The sequence below is a fragment of the Antechinus flavipes genome, chromosome 3, assembly GCF_016432865.1.
Source record: "Antechinus flavipes isolate AdamAnt ecotype Samford, QLD, Australia chromosome 3, AdamAnt_v2, whole genome shotgun sequence".
Classification (NCBI taxonomy): domain Eukaryota; kingdom Metazoa; phylum Chordata; class Mammalia; order Dasyuromorphia; family Dasyuridae; genus Antechinus; species Antechinus flavipes.
In genome coordinates, this window is record NC_067400.1 from 464,602,508 (window position 1) to 464,623,305 (window position 20,798).

General features: G+C 35.7%; 1 protein-coding gene across 4 annotated transcripts in view; it reads left to right on the forward strand.

The window, feature by feature from the left end:
* Nucleotides 1-219: 219 nt before the first annotated feature.
* The window catches only part of ZDHHC20 (zinc finger DHHC-type palmitoyltransferase 20), a 111,258-nt gene continuing 90,679 nt past the window's right edge, over nucleotides 220-20,798 (forward strand). For 2 of the 4 annotated variants that reach the window (XM_051986579.1, XM_051986580.1), the window contains exon 1: nucleotides 220-4,329. In XM_051986579.1, coding sequence (XP_051842539.1) covers nucleotides 3,969-4,329 — 361 coding nt within the window. In that variant the 5' untranslated portion in view covers nucleotides 220-3,968. The remainder of the gene's footprint in view (nucleotides 4,330-20,798) is intronic. The other 2 variants (XM_051986581.1, XM_051986582.1) reach the window with 1 other exon arrangement.

The following is a 20,798-nucleotide window of genomic DNA, read 5'->3' on the forward strand; positions in this document are numbered from 1 at the left end:
CATGTAAGTCTCTCCAAGCCTTTCTAAAATCATCCTGCTGGTCATTTCTTACAGAACAATACTATTCCATAATATTCATATACCACAATTTATTCAATCATTCTCCAATTGATGGGCATCCACTCAGTTTCCAATTTCTGGCCACTACAAAGAGACCTGCCACAAACATTCTTGCACATACAGGTCCCTTTCCCTTCTTTAGTATCTCTTTGGGGTATAACCCCAGTAGAAACACTGCTGGATCAAAGGGTATGCACAGTTTGATAGCTTTTTGAGCATAGTTCCAAATTGCTCTCCAGAATGGCTGGATGTATTCACAATTCCACCAACAATGTATCAGTGTGCCTGTTTTCCCACATTCCCTCCAACATTCCGCATTATCTTTCCCTGTTATTCTAGTCAATCTGACAGGTGTGTAGTGATATCTCAGAGTTGTCTTAATGTGCATTTCTCTGATTAATAATGACTTGGAGCATCTTTTCATATGGCTAGAAATAGTTTCAATTTCTTCGTCTGAGAATTATCTGTTCATATCCTTTAACCATTTATCAATTGGAGAATGGCTTGATTTCTTATAAATTAGAGACAATATTTTGGAAATGAGGCCTTTATCAGAACCTTTGACTGTAAAAATGTTTTCCCAGTTTATTGCTTCCCTTCTAATCTTGTCTGTATTAGTTTTGTTTGTACAAAAACTTTTCAGTTTGATATAATCAAAATTTTCTATTTTGTGATCCAAAATGATCTCTAGTTCTTCTTTGGTCATAAATTCCTCCCTCTTCCACAGATCTGAGAAGTAAACTATTCTATGTTCTTCCAATTTATTTATAATCTCATTCTTTATGCCTAGGTCATGAACCCATTTTGACCTTATCTTGGTGTACGGTGTTAAGTGTGGGTCAATACTTAGTTTCTGCCATACAAGTTTCCAATTTTCCCAGCAATTTTTGTCAAACTGAGTTCTTATCCCAAAAGCTGGGGTTTTTGGGTTTGTCAAACACTAGAGTATTAAAGTTATTGGCTGTTTTGTCCTTTGAACCTAACCTCTTCCTCTGATCAACTAGTCTATTTCTTAGCCAATACCAAATGGTTTGGTAACTGCTGCTTTATAATATAATTTTAGATCTGGTATAGCTAGGCCACCTTCATTTGATTTTTTTTTTCATTAATTCCCTTGAAATTCTTGACCTTTTGTTTTTCCATGTGAACTTTGTTATTTTTTCTAGGTCATTAAAATAGTTTTTTGAGGGTCTGATTGGTATAACACTAAATAAATAGATTAGGTAATATTGTGATCTTTATTATATTTGTTCACCCAATCCAAGAGCATTTTTAAAAAATTTTATTTTATTTAATAATAACTTTGTATTGACAGAATCCATGCCAGGGTAATTTTTTACAACATTATCCCTTGCACTCGCTTATGTTTCGTTTTTTCCCCTCCCTCCCTCCACCCCCCCCAAGATGGCAAGCAGTCCTATATATGTTAAATATGTTGCAGTATATCCTAGATATAATACATATTTACAGAACCAAACAATTCTCCTGTTGCACAGGGAGAATTGGATTCAGAAGGTAAAAATAACTCGGGAAGAAAATCAAAAATGCAAATAGTTCACATTCGTTTCCCAGTGTTCCTTCTTTGGGTGTAGCTGTTTCTGTCCATTATCCATTGAAACTCAGTTAGGTCTCTTTGTCATAGAAATCCACTTCCATCAGAATATATCCTCATACAATATCGTTGTCGAAGTGTATAATGATCTCCTGGTTCTGCTCATCTCACTTAGCATCAGTCCATGTAGGTCTCTCCAAGCCTCTCTGTATTCATCCTGTTGGTCATTTCTTACAGAACAATAATATTCCATAACATTCATATACCACAATTTACCCAGCCATTCTCCAATTGATGGGCATCCATTCATTTTCCAGTTTCTAGCCACTACAAACAGGGCTGCTACAATCCAAGAGCATTTAATATTTTTCCAATTGGTTAGATCAGACTTGATTTGTGTGGAAAGTGTTTTGTAGTTTTGCTCAAAGTTTCTGATTTTCCCTTGGCAAATAGATTCATAAGTATTTTATTCAGTTTTCTCTTTTTATAAAAATAAAGGTGTTGGATTAATAGATAGCTAACCTCCCTTCCAGTTCTAAAAGTCTTTGAGACTACAGGTCTATCTGTGGTAAAAATCATAAGTGCTATAACATTTTCTTATCAGTTTCTTCATTTGTAAAAGCTGGGCTCTAGGACCTCTAAGATCTTTTCCAATTCTAAGTCTATGATCTTTTGAACTCAGAGTAGGATGGGTCAAAGAAGGGCTCATGGAGAAAGTTACATTTCACAAGGCTAGTCTGAGGTAGGTTTGGAAGATTTTACAGATGGATTGTTGTTAGACCTTCATACTGGAAGAGGACCAATAATATCACAATGTGGGGTCAAAGTACATATGTTTAACTGTGGCTATCAGTTCAATATGAACTTAGAAGGCTCTACCACAAGGTGGGCACAAATTTTGGACAGTCTGAACATTTGGCATAGAAAAAATCTTTAGATTTGCTCCTTTCAATTTCTTAGTGTTACTGCAATTCTCCGTTGCTTGTAGAGTACAGCGCCTTATAGTAAAGTTCTTCAGAGAAACCTTAAAAGAATGTCCTTATATTGCTTCTTCTGACCTATATGTGAACCCTTGCCTTGTTTGAATTTTCCATTTAGATAGGCCTATGTTTGCCATTTGAACAATGTGACCAGATCATCAGAGTTGTTCTTTCTATAGTAGTTTGAATGCCTGGCAGTTCAGTTCTAGAGAGGCTCTCAATATGTGTTACTTTATCTTCAGTTGATCTTCAGAATCTTCCTAAAACACTCTTCTATTGGCTTTGGGAGTAAGGAGATCAGCTAGGAGACTATTACAATAGAAAAAAAGAGAAATGATGGCGTCCTTAACTAGGGTAGAAATATGAATCAAGAGAAGTATAGATAGATGATAAAAATGACCTGAAAATTTAGCCCATCGACTATGAGGGCGCGAAGGGATGAAGTAGGCAAAAGCTAAATACAATACAAATGGTCGACATACTGTGCCATTAAAGTAGGTATTATATAAATAGTTTGGAATATCTCCTTACCTAGTTCTGTCCTTCTATTATGGTGTCATCCCAGTGTTCCCTAGAATTCTCTGTTTTGGTAACAGTCACAGCCTACTCCTTGAGACTTTCTAAGACTAAAAACAATCAGATTTGGGAGGTTCCAGTCCTCCCTCCATCAGGGACAATTTCCAAGATTCCAGTCATGTTTCAATTTCCTGATCTTCTTGTCTCCTGAGTTAACAATCCGGATTTGGGGACTGAGGCTGACAAGTTTAAAAACTTTCCTTATAACTCGCCTCTCCCTTCTCTCCCTTATCCACAGCAACTTTCCTCAGCCCTTCCAATCTCTATTTCCACTCTCCGAAGTAAAAAGGGTCTTTGAGACAGTGAAGGTTCTCAGAGGTCATAGGTTACTCCTGGGGGAGGAAGGTGCCGCCGAAAAGATGAGCGCTTAGGCCAATTCAGTTCCACAAACCTTGGAGCACTTACGAGCAAGACAACACTGAACTAAGCACTGAGATGGGGGGAGGGGAATGAGAGGGTGGGAGTTCGACCCTAAGACCCATGGAGAGAGTCTGAGCATTCGGTCGATACAGACTGCCCAGCCTCCCCCGGATTCCTACTCAGTTCACCCTTAGGCTGCCACTACTTCCCCACATCGCTCTCCGCCCAGCTCTCCCCGCAGGCCCCGCCTCCTCAAGCCCCGCCCCCTCCCTGTCTCCGATCCTCCCTTCCCCCTCTTCTCTCTTTTTTCTTCTCTCTCTCTTCTCCCCCCTCCCATCAGAGGCCACCCCGGCCCGGGCCTCGGCCCTTAACCCCACCCCCCTGTAGCCGGCTGCGGCGGGCGCGTAGAACAGCTGGAGCTAGCGGCGGCCCGGACTGGAATGGGGGGTGGGGGAGGGCGGGGTAAGAGGTCAGTACGAGGAAGGGCCACGCCGTCGACTACTGCAGCCGAGGAGGAAGACGAGGAGGAGGAAGAAGGAAAAAGAGAGGAAGGAGAAGGGATTCTCGCCACAGAGGAGGATTTAGGCGAGGACGAGGGGGAGGAGCTGCAGGCTGCCTGGGTTCCGCGGCTGCGGGTCCGCGGCAGGACGCGCCCCCGGGCTTGCCAGTCCCGCCAGCCCAGTATGACGCCTTGGAGGCTGCTCCGCTGCTGCCAGTGGACCGCGGCCTGGGTGCCGGTGCTCTTCATCGCCGTGGTCATCTGCTGGTCCTACTACACCTTTGTGGTGGAGCTCTGCCTCTGTGAGTACTGGGGCCGAGGGCCCGGGGGAGGGAGGGGAAGAAAAGGAGGAAGAGAAAAAGTGAAGGAAGGCATTCTGGGGAAGGCGACTCCCCTCCCCCTCCCCCTTCCCACCCGAGGCAGAAAGAAACTCGGCCGGCGGCCCACTCCCACCAGGCTGAGCTTTTCAGGAATTGGAGATTTGTCTTATGTCCCGCGCTGAAATCTGGGGGCAGCTTGGGAGTATTTTTGTGTCTGGAGGGGTGGTGGGGAGGGAGGATGATTCGCCCTCGGGCTACGAACAGGGAGTGGTGATTATTGTCACCATCCTCTTCATCACCATCTTTATTACCGAGTTACTCTCACTGAAACTCCAGCCCGGAGCCTGTCCCGGGAATCTCCTGGAGCCTTCCTGCGGGACTCTGAAGTACTCGTGGTCTGGCCCGAATGGGTGGTTTTTTAGGAATGAATGAATGAATAACTCCCCGGAGGTCCTGGTCCTTCCCCGGAGCTTCAGCCTGGGGTTCTTTCCGCAGCTCTCCCTGTTTCCCGCTTCTGGATCGTCTTTATGTTTTGTCGTCCTCTGTAAGCTCCTTGAGGACAGAGACTGTGGTTTTGCATTCTCATCTGTAAGCACTGTGCCTAGCACATTGCAAGTGCTTAATAAATGTTCACTCCCTCTTTTTCCTCTTCCTCTTGACCTTTTCTCTAGCTTTGTATCCCAGTCTCAGCAGTGTCTGGTCCAGAGTGGTTAATAATTCTCGTCTCTTCTCTGCTCCTCTCTTCTCTTCTTTCTATCCCCCTCAGTACTTAGTACTGTGGCTGGCATGTCGTTAAGTGCTTAATTAAATTTCTCTTCCTTCTCCCTCCCTCTCCCTTTTCCCCTTTTCTTTTTATTCTAACTGATTAGTACAGTCCCTGGCATATAGTGCCCACCTCAGAAGTGCTTTATAATTCTCTCACTCTTTGTTTCTCCCCCTTTCTCTCTTCTTTGTATTCCTAGTTTTTAACACTGCCTACTCTTAGAGTTAAGCACTTAATCAATACTTGTCAGACAGACCCCCTCCCCCTGCAAATGTGGCATCGTGTTATTTTCTTCTGAGAGGGTTGAGAAAGATGTTTATAGGAGCTTTTGAAAAGAAATGTCATCTGACTTTATTTTTTTTTAATAGATCGTGTGGGAAGTAGTTATGACTTGGAAAAAAATAAAAATAGGCTGATCTATTATGTGCAGAAGAAAAACGGATTTATTTTGATCTAACATTGAATAATAATTCAATTGAAGGTGACACTTTACACATTACCTTCTGTTGTAGCCACCTTAAGATGCTAAGAATTAAAGGGGTCTCTAGTTGTGATTTTTCTTTTAAACTACTTTTACCCGAAGGTTGAATTGTATAACCATTTCACAGCTGTAGAATGCTTTTAGTGAAGTTTGGGAAATGAGCCAGATAAACGTCTTTCCATTATGTTTGTTGGATGCTTATATTGTGATATAACATAAAACAGTATATAATTTGTGGTAATATTTTACATATATATTCTGATGGGTGTGGTGGCATCTTCTGACTACAATTTTTATTTCCTTTTTCAGAGAGTTTCTATGTGACTGGGTTCATTTCTAGGACTCTTAAGTCACTTGTTTAATTTGGCTCTACATATGGTTGGAGGAATTAGTCATAAATCCACAAATATTTATGCTATATGCAAGGCACTATGCCAATCAGTCACTGCAGATTATCATCTGTAAATCCTTCAGAGAGGTTGAGGAGAAAATGCCCATTTCCAAACAACAAATTTGCAAAAAAGCTTTAGAAACACAATGCTTTCTAAATTAGAGGTTTCGAGTACCTTAATACCAGTCAACAGTATTATCTTTACTATTTGTTCCATAATGTTATTACTTTAGCCACATAATGGGTTAAAGATACTTAGGTTCATAGGCTATTAGACGTCATAGGATAATAGGATCATAGAATTAGCACTGGACTAGATTTAGTTCAACCATTTAATTTAACAGATGAAGATAAATGATGTTCCCAAGGTCATTAACTATAAGTGGCAGAGCTGGGATTTGAGCTGGGCCCTTTAAAGTGGGATCCACTGTTCTCTCCATTGCACCATTCTCCCATAAGGGACCTTAAAGACAATTTCAGAGATGTGTCTCGAAGCTATTACCACCAAAATGAGAACTCCCAGCTTCCAGAGTGCTTTTTTTCATTATCCTTTGCTCTTGTTGGGATTTCTTAGAAGTACCTATAATAATATAAATAAACTATTTTAGAACCCAACTAGTAGACCCTAACCATGTGAAAATACATTTGGAGAGCCCAGTTCTGAATATGTCAGGCACACACCTCCTTTGCCTCTTTCCCCTTTTCTCTGCCCATTCCTTCAGTGCAGTGGAGGTGACAAACCTTCCCTTCCCCCTTTTCTGCAGGACCATAGCAGCATCCCATTTTTAAGGCTGCAAGACTAGGGTAAAAAGGTGCAAGGATTCCAAACGTTCACAGAAAGAAAATAACTTGGGCAGGTATAAAAGAGCTCTGAATAAATTCAGTTTAAGTCAATAAATATATATCTTTAGACTAGAGAATGATCAAGCCCACTTAATCTAATAAAGAATGAATTCCAGCAACAGAAGGTTTGAGTGTTAAATTTCAAATTTATAAGCAAAGAGCTGTCAAATTTGCTTTTGGGCTCTTGGATTTCTTTTCTTTTTTCCTCTCTCTCTCCCTCTCCTGCTTGCTTGTCTTCAAAGAAACCTTATTTATTAATATTGGGACTTATGGCAAGTAGTACCACCAAAAATTAATGAAGTTACTCAGATTATTAGAGGTAAACCACTTCTGTAGAGTTGCTATCTCTCCTTGTTTCTTCCTAAAATGTAAGGCACAATAGGAAAGTTGAGCATTTTTGTTTGAGGTCCTGAAGTAAATTTATATGATTGAGATGTTGAATCTATCTCTGCAATAAGCTGGTATTAATTGTATAGACATAACTTAGAAGTGAGAATGGTTCAGTAGTAATCTTTCTACTTTGATTGGCAAGTAGGAAAAGCCTTTATGTGTATTATGTGATATGACCCAGGATTCATTGTGCTATTTAAAAATTGTTTTTTGTCTGCACTTAATTGTCCATTTATCATATCACTAAGAATTGGTCTCATTGTTGTGTAATGGTTTAAATTTTATATCTAATATTCTTTTTGAAGGAATTTAGTTTATGTCTAGAATGATATTTTTATAACCTGATTCTCATAACTTAAACCAGTTCTAATCACTCTCCCCAAAATACAATTTACACATTGTTGTGTCTGAAGGATTTATTCATGATGTCTCCTTACCTGCCCTCCTTTCCTTGTGTTTTATCCTCCACTTTACCTATTCAATTCTTACCCATCTTTCACAGCCCAGCTAAAGTTTCATCTTTTTTTTTTAAGCCATGAACAAATGAAGGAATGAATAAAGCATTAATTAAATGCTTATCATATAGAAAAGTAATTAAATCCCTTATGTCAAGGAGCTTGTGATAAGATGATCTTTGTGGTTTCTTCCAACTCTAAAGTAATGATCCCATGATCTTGTTCTCTTCTGAAGTCATATCCTATTTGTTTGGACCGTCATTTGACAATTTATAAAATCGTAGACATTTTAAAGGTAGTTGGAAAGGATGTTAGAAATGATTTAGCAAATCTTCACTTTTTAGATAAAAATGAAAAGCCTGGATAGACTTAGGTGGTATGGTAGAGGCAAATAGGTGGTGCAGAGGATGGAGTGCTGGGCCTGGAATCAAGAAGATTCATCTTCCCAAGTCCACATCCAGCCTCATAGATTGTGTGACCCTGGGCAAGTCATTTAACCATATTTATCTCAGTTTCCATACATCTGTAAAATGAACTGGACTACTCTACTTTCTTTGCCTAGAAAATCCCAGATGGAGTCATGAAGAGTCTAGAGACAAAAGCAGTCATCATTTCAGCCTATGCAAAAGCTGTCAGCCCCGTTTTCCTCAACGTAAAAAAAAAAAAAAAAAAAAAAGATGATAATAATAACATTTGCCTTGAAGGATTGTTGTGAGGCTTGACTGAGATAATATTGTAAAGTGCTTAGCACAGTGCCTGGCACAATAAGCACATGATATAAATAAATGCTCATTCCCTTACCCTTCTCTTAGACTAAGTTTAAGAATTTCAAGAAATTTTGATTCTCATAACATAGTGCAGCATTTTTCTGTTCTTGAGATAAAGCATATCAAGAATTTGCTTTGATTCTTAAATGTTGCCAACTGAGAGAGAACAAAAAATGGTCTATTATTTAAGTATCTTCAAAATATTGTGGCGCAGGAAGGAGAACAGCTTTTGGAGTTGGGCCTGTTTTTGAATCTCAGGTTTAGAAATTACTCTTTGATTTTTTTTTAATTAAAAAAATTTTTTTAACTCTTTGATTTTTGACAAGGTACTTATGGAGTCTTTAGTTTCTTTATCTGTTAAAATAAGAGAATTGGATTAGATCTCCTTTAAAGTCATCTTCCAGTACTAGATTTATGATCCTGTGATTCTCTTCTAGAAAACTTTTTTTTCTTTTCAGAAATAAAAATATCTTAACAACTTTTAAATTGTCATGTGGATGCAAAAATTCTTTTCATTTATCATTATTTAAACTAGTCTATACCAAGAATAGAGAAATTGTCCTTTACTGTAGACTTAGTTAATATTTTGCTTATTGTTTGAAGAGTAGTTTTTAAAGTAAAAAGAAAAATGAAAGAATATAATATGAATTAACAAGTTACCACATTTCTTTTAGTCATGTTTTTTAAAAGTTAAGATGGTTTTGAGTCCTTCCAGAACAAAGTTGTTTAGTATTCTCTCCTGTTAAGCTCCTTTCTTCTCATTCCCACTCCCACCCCCAGCTTCAATTTAGTACTGATAATGGAGAAAATAATATAAAACCTACTTTTGTTCAATCTTACTCCAATATTTCAGATAGTTTCCCAGTTGCATCTCTACAATGAGGGCTACATGGTATACGAGTTAATGATTTCATAGTGTACCTGAAATCTCCATAATAGAAACTTGTCATGTTCTTATGCCTTGGGCTTAGATTGATGGCATTCAGGGCAAAAGTTTGCTGTAACCCCTCTTAGTTGTAGTGTATCAAGCTAGTTTTAAACAACATGTACATTTTTTTTTTTTTTTTTTGCATAGTTTTGTGAAAGGAGTAACTCAGATTAACCATTCATTTTCTGGAGGTAAATAGTATTTTCATCATGTCTTTTAGGATTGTTTTTGTCAGATAATGAGTTCTTGTCCCAAAATTTTGTATCTTTAAATCTATCAAACACTATCTATGGTCATTTACTACTGTGTATTGTGTACTATATGTAGTGTAATATATTCCACTGATCCACTTCTCAATTTCTTAGCCAGTGCCAGATTGTTTTAATGATTACCACTTCGTTTTTTCTTTTCTTTCTTTCTTTCTTTTTTTTTTTTTTCTTCTTGTAAACTTAAATGCAAAATAAGTGAAAAGGGAAAAAGAAAAAAAATTGTCATGTGCCCTGCGGAACATTAGGAAGGATTCAGAATATGTAACAATAAATTTTCATTTCAACAAAGCATATAAAATAATAGAATAAATTATATATTCATATCTTTCTATCATTTTTATGTTTCCTTGTAGGTTATTCTTCACTCTGTATTTTTTACTTTATTACCTCCAAGCAGGTTAAAGTTAAGCACATATATAGTGTATGTGTGTGTATATATGTGTGTGTGTGTGCACATATACATACCTGCACATGCATCTAGAACAATATTAATAATTAGCTACATTATATATAGCTTTCTCTTTTTAAAAAAAATTTTAATAGCTTTTTTATTTACAAGTTATATGTATGGGTAATTTTACAGCATTGACAATTGCCAAATCTTTTGTGCCAATTTTTCCCCTCCTTCCCCCCATCCCCTCCCCTAGATGGCAGAATGACCAATACATGTTAAATATATTAAAGTATAAATTAAATACAAAACAAGCATATATGTCCAAACCATTTTTTTGCTGTACAAAAAGAATCGGATTCTGAAATATTGTACAATTAGCCTGTGAAGGAAATCAAAAATGAGGGCTACATGGTATACGAGTTAATGATTTCATAGTGTACCTGAAATCTCCATAATAGAAACTTGTCATGTTCTTATGCCTTGGGCTTAGATTGATGGCATTCAGGGCAAAAGTTTGCTGTAACCCCTCTTAGTTGTAGTGTATCAAGCTAGTTTTAAACAACATGTACATTTTTTTTTTTTTTTTGCATAGTTTTGTGAAAGGAGTAACTCAGATTAACCATTCATTTTCTGGAGGTAAATAGTATTTTCATCATGTCTTTTAGGATTGTTTTTGTCAGATAATGAGTTCTTGTCCCAAAATTTTGTATCTTTAAATCTATCAAACACTATCTATGGTCATTTACTACTGTGTATTGTGTACTATATGTAGTGTAATATATTCCACTGATCCACTTCTCAATTTCTTAGCCAGTGCCAGATTGTTTTAATGATTACCACTTCGTTTTTTCTTTTCTTTCTTTCTTTCTTTTTTTTTTTTTTCTTCTTGTAAACTTAAATGCAAAATAAGTGAAAAGGGAAAAAGAAAAAAAATTGTCATGTGCCCTGCGGAACATTAGGAAGGATTCAGAATATGTAACAATAAATTTTCATTTCAACAAAGCATATAAAATAATAGAATAAATTATATATTCATATCTTTCTATCATTTTTATGTTTCCTTGTAGGTTATTCTTCACTCTGTATTTTTTACTTTATTACCTCCAAGCAGGTTAAAGTTAAGCACATATATAGTGTATGTGTGTATATATATGTGTGTGTGTGTGCACATATACATACCTGCACATGCATCTAGAACAATATTAATAATTAGCTACATTATATATAGCTTTTTCTTTTTAAAAAAATTTTAATAGCTTTTTTATTTACAAGTTATATGTATGGGTAATTTTACAGCATTGACAATTGCCAGATCTTTTGTGCCAATTTTTCCCCTCCTTCCCCCATCCCCTCCCCTAGATGGCAGAATGACCAATACATGTTAAATATATTAAAGTATAAATTAAATACAAAACAAGTATATATGTCCAAACCATTTTTTTGCTGTACAAAAAGAATCGGATTCTGAAATATTGTACAATTAGCCTGTGAAGGAAATCAAAAATGCAGGCGGGCAAAAATATAGGGATTGGGAGTTCAATGTAATGTTCATAGTCATCTCCCAGAGTTCTTTCGCTGGGTGTAGCTAGTTCAGTTCATTACTGCTCCATTAGAACTGATTTGGTTCATCTCATTGCTGAAGATGGCCAGGTCCATCAGAGTTGATCATCATTATATAGTTTTGTTGTTGAAGTATATAATGATCTCCTGGTTCTGTATAGCTTACTCTCTTGACTGAATCTTTTAGTTTGACTTTGTCTCAGATTAGTGATTATTAGCCCTACTTTTTTGTCTTGGTAAATTGTACTCCTGATCATTGTTATATGTTTGTGTCTATCTCTTATTTCCTATCTCTTCTATTTTAATTCTACTCCTTGTGTTACGATCACCTAACCTCTGCTTACCCGTGGATCCCTTCCTTATCGTCTGTCGGACTCTTTCCCTCCTTCTTTATCCCATTCCCAATAATCTAAGTACCCTTCTGTACTTCACCTTATTATATGCCACCCTTTTCCTGTCTTTTTTATCCCTTTTCCATTATTCCACACACCTTTCTATACCCTCCCTTATCCTGTTCCTTCCCCCTCATTTCTTTATAGATTTTTGAGGGTGCTAAATATCCTTCTTGGCATGTATATTTATTGTTCCCTATTTAACCAATTTCTGATGTAAGCATTCAGAGTTATCAGCCTCCTTCTCCATCTAATGCCTCTGTATATAGTCTTCCTCTGCACCTCATTTGTATAGCATAATTACTATTTTACCTTTTCCTAGACAGTTTTGTTTTTTAAATTCAGATCATAACTCAGCTCTGCCCCACTTTTTCTTTTGACTCCCCAATTACTAATGTCAGTCGTAGACATACGGTTTATATTTCCATGTATTAAAAAATAAGTAGTTTGTCCTTATCGAGTCCCTTGAAATTAGTCTTTGACATTAGCTCTTATACATTAACTTCTTTCTTGAGTTCAAGTTTGTTTGAGACAATCATGAAAATATGAGAGTTCATTGAATGTCCATTTTTTTCATTCAATACTATACTTAATTTTGCTGGATATAATGTTTTTGGCCACAGGACTAATTGTTTTGATTGTCAGTATGTAATATTCTGGGACCTGCAGTCTTTTGTTACAGCTGCTGATAAATCCTGTAAAATTCTAATTATAACTTGGTTATAATTAACTACATGTTAACTATAATTATAAGCATATTTGAATTGTTTCTTGTGAAATTTTCTCTTTGATCTGGGAGTTTCAAAATTTAGCAATAATGTTCTTATGAGTTTTTGTGGATGAATCTCAGATGGTGAATGGTGGGGGGGTTTTAAAATTTCTTTTGTTCTGTGACTTCAGAATAATTTTTTTGATTGTTTCTTGTATTACTGTGTCAAGATTCTTTTTTTTTTTTTTGGTCACAGCTTTCAGGTACTCTAATTATTCTTACATTTTCTCTTCTTGATTTGTTCTCTAGCTCTAATGTTTTTCTGTTCTGTTGTTTCATTCTCTGCTTTATTATTTCTTGGACTCATATCTTCATTGGTTTCCCCTTGCCAAATTCTAATTTTCAAAGAATCATTTTCTTTAAGACTCTGAATTTCCTTTTCTAGTTCATTGATTTTCTTTAATAATCTTGTTTTTCTTGGAAGGTGGTTCTTTTAAAAAAATTTTCCTCAATTTTTCTCATTTGATTTTTAGTGTTTTTTTTTTTTTTTTTTTGAGTTCTTTCTGGGCAGATAGCCATTTAACATTACTCTTTGAGGTAGGAGAGCTTTTTAAAAATAAGTTTCTATGGTTAGGTTCTTTCTCCTTTGTCTGTTCTTTAATTAAAAAAAATTATAAGAATTTATTAGTGTAACCACTTCTCATCCTGATATAGGGGACATGGTGCCTCAGGTTTACTTCAGCTCTCCCCTCTTGTAAGTGCGGAAGCCAGCAGCTTCCCTGTCCCACTGTTTCTGCACCCATCATTCCTTCTTGCCGAGGGCTGTGACTCAGCAGCACAGCTGAGCTTGGAGTTCCTTATCACCTGAGGTTTCCTCAATCTTCCTAGACAAAAAACACCAGGTGAAACTGTGGTTTGGGTTGAGGTTACCTTCAGAGCTAGCTAGCCTCAGGGCTCGCTGCTTGCTAGCCTGGGGTTTTTACACTTCATTCTGGCTAAACCTCGGTTTTGAGATTTTTCTTCCCTTCTTTTTGGGTAGTCCCGGAGGACCTCTGTTCTGCTCCAGTCTTCATTGTTTTTCCAGTCAATGTTTCCCCTGAGGTACAATTTTGTTTTGTTTGTGGGGGGAAATCTGGAGAGCTTGGAATTTTCTGACCTACTCCCCTGTCTTGATTACACTTTCCTTCATACATTTTTTCATTGATTCCCTTGCAATTCTTCCCTACCCTTCCCCCCCCCCCCCCGCGGCAATTGGGGTTAAGTGACTTGCCCAGGGTCACACAGCTAAGAACTGTTAAGTGGCTGAGGCTGAATTTGAACTCAAGTCCCTCCTGACTTAAGGGCTAGTGCTTCCCTTGCAATGCTTAACCTTTTGTTCTTTCAATTGCATTTTGTTACTATTTTTTTCAAGCTCTTCAAAATACTTTTTATCATAATGGCACTGAATAAGTAAATTAATTTAGGTAGAATTATCATTTTTATTATATTGGCTTGGTCAACCCATGAGCAATTAACATGAGTAACTTTTCACAATAATTTCATTTTTTTTAAACAATTTCATTTTTTGATAATATACTTTTAAAAAGAGACTTTTAAATTTATTTAGATTCTGTTTAACATAAGGGATGTACAACAAATGATGGGGAAATGCAGTAAATGAAAGCTCAGTAAAATGTTGAGATAAAAGTGGGCATAGAATTTGTTTTGCCATGTTAAAGAATGTTTTCAGGTAAATGCTTCTAAAGAAAAACTCAGACTCTTGTTTTAAAAAAATGAGAAAAACTGTTGCTGAAACTCAACAAGGAGGTAGAAACAAATATGGTATGTGAATAGGGAAGTGAAAACAATGGCTTGATTGGAGAAGAATGATTGTTTTCATGCCTACGTGATGAAAGTTGACTTAAGAGTTATGGAATATATTGATGACCTAGAGTATAGTTACTTGGGATTATATAGCCTGGAGAAAATACTTTGGCTTAGACATTATTGTCTTTAAGTATTGGAAGGACTTTTATGTGAAAAGAGAGACTTATTTTGCTTACTCCCAAAGAGAACTAGGAACAGTAGGTAGAAATTGCATAGAGATAGATTTTAGCTTGATAAAAGGGGAATCCTAAATTAGTTGCCTAAAAATAGAATAGGCTGTCCAAAGAGTTACTAGTTTCTTCATCATGGAAATCTTTTTTAGCAAAGGATGTTTTTGGAAGAGATTCATGGAAGCATTTATATAGAAGGCCTTTTTATTTTTACTTTTTTTTCTCAATGGTATTTTATTTTTTCAATTACATATGAAGATAGTTTTTTTTTTTTAATAGCTTTCTATTTACATGTTATATGAATGGGTAATTTTACAGCATTGACAATTGCCAAACCTTTTGTTCCAATTTTTCCCTTCCTTCCCCCCACCACCTCCCCCAGATGGCAGATTGACCATGTTAAATATGTTAAAGTATAAATTAAATACAAAATAAGTATACATGTCCAAACAGTTATTTTGCTGTACAAAAAGAATCGGACTTTGAAATAGTGTACAATTAGCCTGTGAAGGAAATAAAAAATGCAGATGGACAAAAATAGAGGGATTGGGAATTCTATGTAGTAGTTCATAGTCATCTCTCAGAGTTCTTTTGCTGGGTGTAGCTGGTTCAATTCATTACTGCTCTATTGAACTGATTTGGTTCATCTCATTGTTGAAGAGAGCTACGTCCATCAGAATTGATCATCATTTAGTATTGTTGTTGAAATACATAATGATCTCCTGGTCCTGCTCATTTCACTCAGCATCAGTTCATGTAAGTCTCTCCAGGCCTTTGTTCCTGTTGGCCATTTCTTACTAAACAATAATATTCCATGATATTCATATACCACAATTTATTCAATCATTCTCCAATTGATGGGCAACCACTCAGTTTCCAGTTTCTGGCCAGTACAAAGAGGGCTGCCACAAACATTTTGGCACATACAGGTGCCTTTCCCTTCTTTAAAATCTCTTTGGGTTATAAGCCCAGTAGTAACACTGCTGGATCAAAGAGTATGCACAGTTTGATAGCTTTTTGAGCATAGTTCCAAATTGCTTTCCAGAATGGCTGGATGTATTCACAATTCCACCAACAATGTAAAGATAGTTTTTAACATTCATTTATGTAAGATTTTGAGCTCCAAATTTTTCTCCCTACCTTCTTTATCTCTCATCTCAAGTCAGCAAGTTATCTGATATAGGTTATATATGTATCTGCCATTTTAAACATATTTCCATATTAGTCATGTTGTGAAAGAAAAATCAGAACAAAAGGGAAAAACTACAAGAAAGAAAAAGCAAACAAAAAATAAAAAGTTGAAAATAATTTGCTTCAATTCACATTCAGTCTCTGTAGTTTCCTTTGTAGATGCAGATAGCATTTTCCATCCCACTTCTGTTGGAATTGTCTTGTAATCACTGTATTGCTGAGACTACACCTGTCGTAGTGGATCTTTACACCATCTTGCTGTTACTGTGTACAATGTTCCCCTGGTTCTGTTCACTTCACTTAACATCAGTTCATATAAATCTTGTCAGGCTTTTCTAAAAGCAGCTTATTCATAATTTTTTATAACAATATTCCATTACATTCATATACCACATCTTACTGAACCATTCTCCAACGGTCCACATTCACTTAATTTCCGATTCCTTTCCACTACCAAAAAGCTGCTTATGATGCCTTTTTAGAAGACATTTATAAATGTTGATCAGATGACCTCTTGCGATCTGTGAATGAATAGTTGGAGTCCCTGCCATAAACTTTGGTTGAATTGGAACTGTATCTTTTTTCCATATGATAGCCACAAGAAATAGAGACTGAATCCTCATTCAGATGGACTCCAGAAGAAACTATACTTTTGGAAATTCTTGGAGCTCTATCTTCACACCATACTTATGTGAACATACATTGAAAAGATCCTTAAGGACAAATTTTGCCACTACTTTATACTTTTTAATTCTCCACAGTACTTAATTGTTTTTAATTCTGTAAAGGTCTAGTTTTTGATCAACAAACCTTCATAGAAAGTCATAATAACAGAAAGACTTGGAATTTATTTTTTTTCCTACCATACTGCATTTTCCCATGAGTGATGGATTCTGTGTCATCACAAGGCTTTTCTGGTTCTTTGTAGGCACTTTGTAAATGCTTGTTTTTTAATTCATTTTTAACTTCATTATAGAAAAGGGTGTGTGTATGTGTTTATGAAAGAACATGAGATTTATCAGTAAGATAGGCTCACATAAGAACTTAGCCACTTATTAACTTTGTGGCCTTGGGTAAGTAACAATTTCTCTGACTTTTCTATTCCACAAACAAATGTGGACAATAATATAACGTGTTCATAATAATTTAAATAAATGTGCATGATAATTATATCATTTAGCATATAGTTGTTGTGAGAAATGTTCTCTTTAAACTTTAATAGGCTATATAAATAGTGAGTTATTATTGTTAATGGCATGCAAAAGCATATGGGTGTTGACCAAAGTATATGTTTTAAAAGGTAACTGCAATATAGAAATAAGAATAATAATTGAGATATGTGGAAATTCACAGGAGATAAAATTCAAGAAAGGGATCAGAATAAAAGGACTGCTACCTATATGCAGATTCACAAAGTCTGAATAACAAGCAAGATAAATTAGGAGATCCTAATGTCAGAAGACAAATCTGACCTCAAATCTCATCCTGGTGAGAAGAAATCCACAATTGGAACATTATTTGGAAAGAGTATAACTTATTCAAAAAAAAAACAATGTATATTTTATGTCATTCTTTCTCTCAAACTATACTGTATATGCTCCTAAAATACAGAAGTATAATTGGATTTGAAGATATATACTTTAAAAAAGGAGAGAAAATGATTATTCATTTTTAGGGTTTGTGATTGAGGTAGAGCTAAGCCAGAATTAGTTTAACATACTCTCTAGATTTGGGGACATCGCATTTCAATGAGTTTAGAGCAGAGTTTCTTTTCTTTTCTTTTTATTAAAGCTTTTTATTTTTCAAAACATATGCGTAGATCATTCTGCAACATTAGCCCTTGCAAAGTCTTGTATTCCAGGGTCCCCCCTCCCCCCCATCTCATCCCTCTCCCCTAGATGGCAAGTAGTCCCAATATATGTTAAACATGGTAGAAATATATTAAATTCATTATAAGCATACATATTTATACAATTATCTTGCTGTACAAGAAAAATCAAATCAAACCGGAAAAGAAAATGATGGAGAAAATGAAATGCAAGCAAACAACAAGAGTGAGGATGCTGTGTTGTAAATCACATGCGGTTCTCCCAGTTCTCTCTCTGGGTGTAGATGGCTCTTGTGATTACAAGACCACGGAATTGGTCGGAATCATCTCATTGTTGAAGAGAGCCACATCCATCAGAATCGATCATCATTATAATATTAGAGCAAAGTTTCTTAACCTGGTCTGTAAACTTGTTTTAAAAAAATATTTTGACAAGTGGTTTTCTTTTCTTTTTTTTATTGTAATAAGTTTAGTTATTTTTAACACACATTGCTTTATGAGTCATGTTGGGAGAGGAAAATTAGAGCAAAAGGGAATAACTCTGGGAGAGAAAAAAATAAAAAAAAGAAGTGAATACAGCATGTGTTGATTTACATTCAACCTTCTTAGATCTTTTTCTGGATGTAGATTGCATTTTCTTTCCAAATTCTATTGGGATTGCTTCGGATAATTGAAATGTTAAGAAAAACCAATCATTGCACATTCTTGCTATTACAATATGTTCCTGGTTCTGCTTGTTTTGCTCAGCATGAGTTCATGTAAATCTTTTCAGGGCTTTCCGTAATCAGTTTGTTCATCATTTTTATAGGACAATATTCCATTACCAAATGATTTTCTTTGTAATCTTGTGAGTTCTATTTTATGACTTTAAAAACATTCTGAGAATGAGGCCATAGGTGTCAGCAGACTTTCAACTGGGTCCATGACACAAGATAGACACATATATAAAAGACATGTCAATGGGATATCAATACTTCAAGAAAAGCATTCTGACCATATGACGAGAAGTAGTGCCAGTAAGGAAAAGAAGAGATTGTTTTCCTATGAAATTAACATGGATCCACAGTTAAATTGTGATATTAACATCTACGTATTCTTAATGACAAGTGGTCATTGGATATGAACAAATAATTGTCCAAAGAATTGAATTGTCAATAACCTGTGAAAGAATGTGTCATAATAACTAATCAACAGAATGAGATGTTTTGCTTCTTGCTCAGCAAATTGGCAAAGATGACAAAAGATAGAGATGTTGAAGAAGAGGCTATTGAAAGACATTAATGAACTATTACATTTAAGTTTTATTGGAGCTTTGAGTAGTTCAGTTCCTCTGGAAAGCAGAAAATATGTGAAGAAAAGTGATTAAAATGTCCAGCTATAGTGATTTGACCTAAAGATTCTACTACTAGGCATATATCCCAAGAAGGTCAATAATAGAATTAAAGACTTTGCTTACACTTAAATATCTATATAATGACTACAGCAAAATATAAATGCAAAGGATAACAACAAAATTGTCACATCTGAATGTTGTGAAATTATAATAATAAGCAAGATTGGCTTCAAAGAAGGGAGCAGAAAAAGTTCCTTAGAGGTGGTATAATTTGGTTATGCAACAAAACTAAATTTGTCAGGCTTTGGCTTTTTTTTTTCTTCTTTTGATGGCTAGTTTTGCTTAATTATTTTTGGTTATTTTGTTTCTTAACAATGGTTTTCTGGGAGGTAAAAAGTAAAGGTAAACACATAATTATTTATTAATAAATAAATTATTATTTAAAAGAATAATAGTTATTAAAAGAAATAACCATGTCAATGTAAGAAGACCATAACATAGTAACATCAACTATTAATAATCTATACAAAGAAGTAAAGAACAGCTAAGTAAAAGGGAAAAGACAAATACAGATAGAGTAATGGAGGAATAAGTATAAAATCAATCTTTAGAATAGTTTCAGAAGTGATAAAGGTCAAAATGAACTAATGCTAGTGGGGAAACCTAGGGAAGAAAAAAAAATTTGGTTCTTAAATTCTCAACCCACTACTAGTAGAAGAAAGGATCAATGAAAAGATAGAGCTACTGGTTAGGATGAGTAAAATGATATGATTGATTATAGATAGACTAAAGCTGCTCAGATTTGTTTGGTTTTGGTTTTGCTTTTGGTTTTTGCTTGGCTTGGCTTTTATTTATTCTATTAAATAGAATGATCTTAACATTAGGAAGGATAGACCAAAAATTGTTAATGGGTGCCAAAGATAAATAAGAAGATAGTCACCTGGCCTGGTGCCAAAAGAACAGGCAGAAAAGATTGCTGAGCTATTACTCTTAGTTATCTGGGAAAGATCTTGGAGAGATCCTGTAAATTAGGAGAAGGGCAGATGTCCTGATTTTCAAAAAGGAGAAAAGAATGCAATATGCAAACTCCAAGCTATAGAGTTTCACTTCTATTTCTGAGGTCAAATTCTAGGACATATTGTTAAACAGATGGTTAATGAACATCTAGAAGCAGTAAGATGCTTTTTCAAGAATAGGTTGTACCAGACTAACTTTATTCCATCTTTTGACAGGCTTCTTAAATTGGTAGATGAGGGGAACATTGTAAATGCAGTTTAACCTACTTCCTAGCAAAGTATTTGATATACTTTCTGAAGATGTTCTTGTGAGGAGAAAAAAAAAGAGGGGAAGATGTAGGATAGGCAATAAACATAAGTAAACAAAATAATTTGGATAGATATCTTAACTGTTTAGAAAGAGGTCTCTTTTCCAATATAATTAGTGAAAAAGGAAACACCTATCTATTTTAAAGTATTTACAGCAGCTCTTTTTGATGTCAGAGGATTGGAAATCACTGGGATGCCTGTCAGTTTGGGAATAACTGAACAATTTGTAGTTTTATTTTGATAGAATATGACTGTGCCATAAGAAATGATGAACTCAATTAAAAATATGGATAGACTTGCATAAAATGAAAGGTAACATGAGCAGAACTGAGAAAATGTATATAGTAACATTATTTTTAGAATAACTTTGAGCGATTTAAGTCATTTTGGCTATTA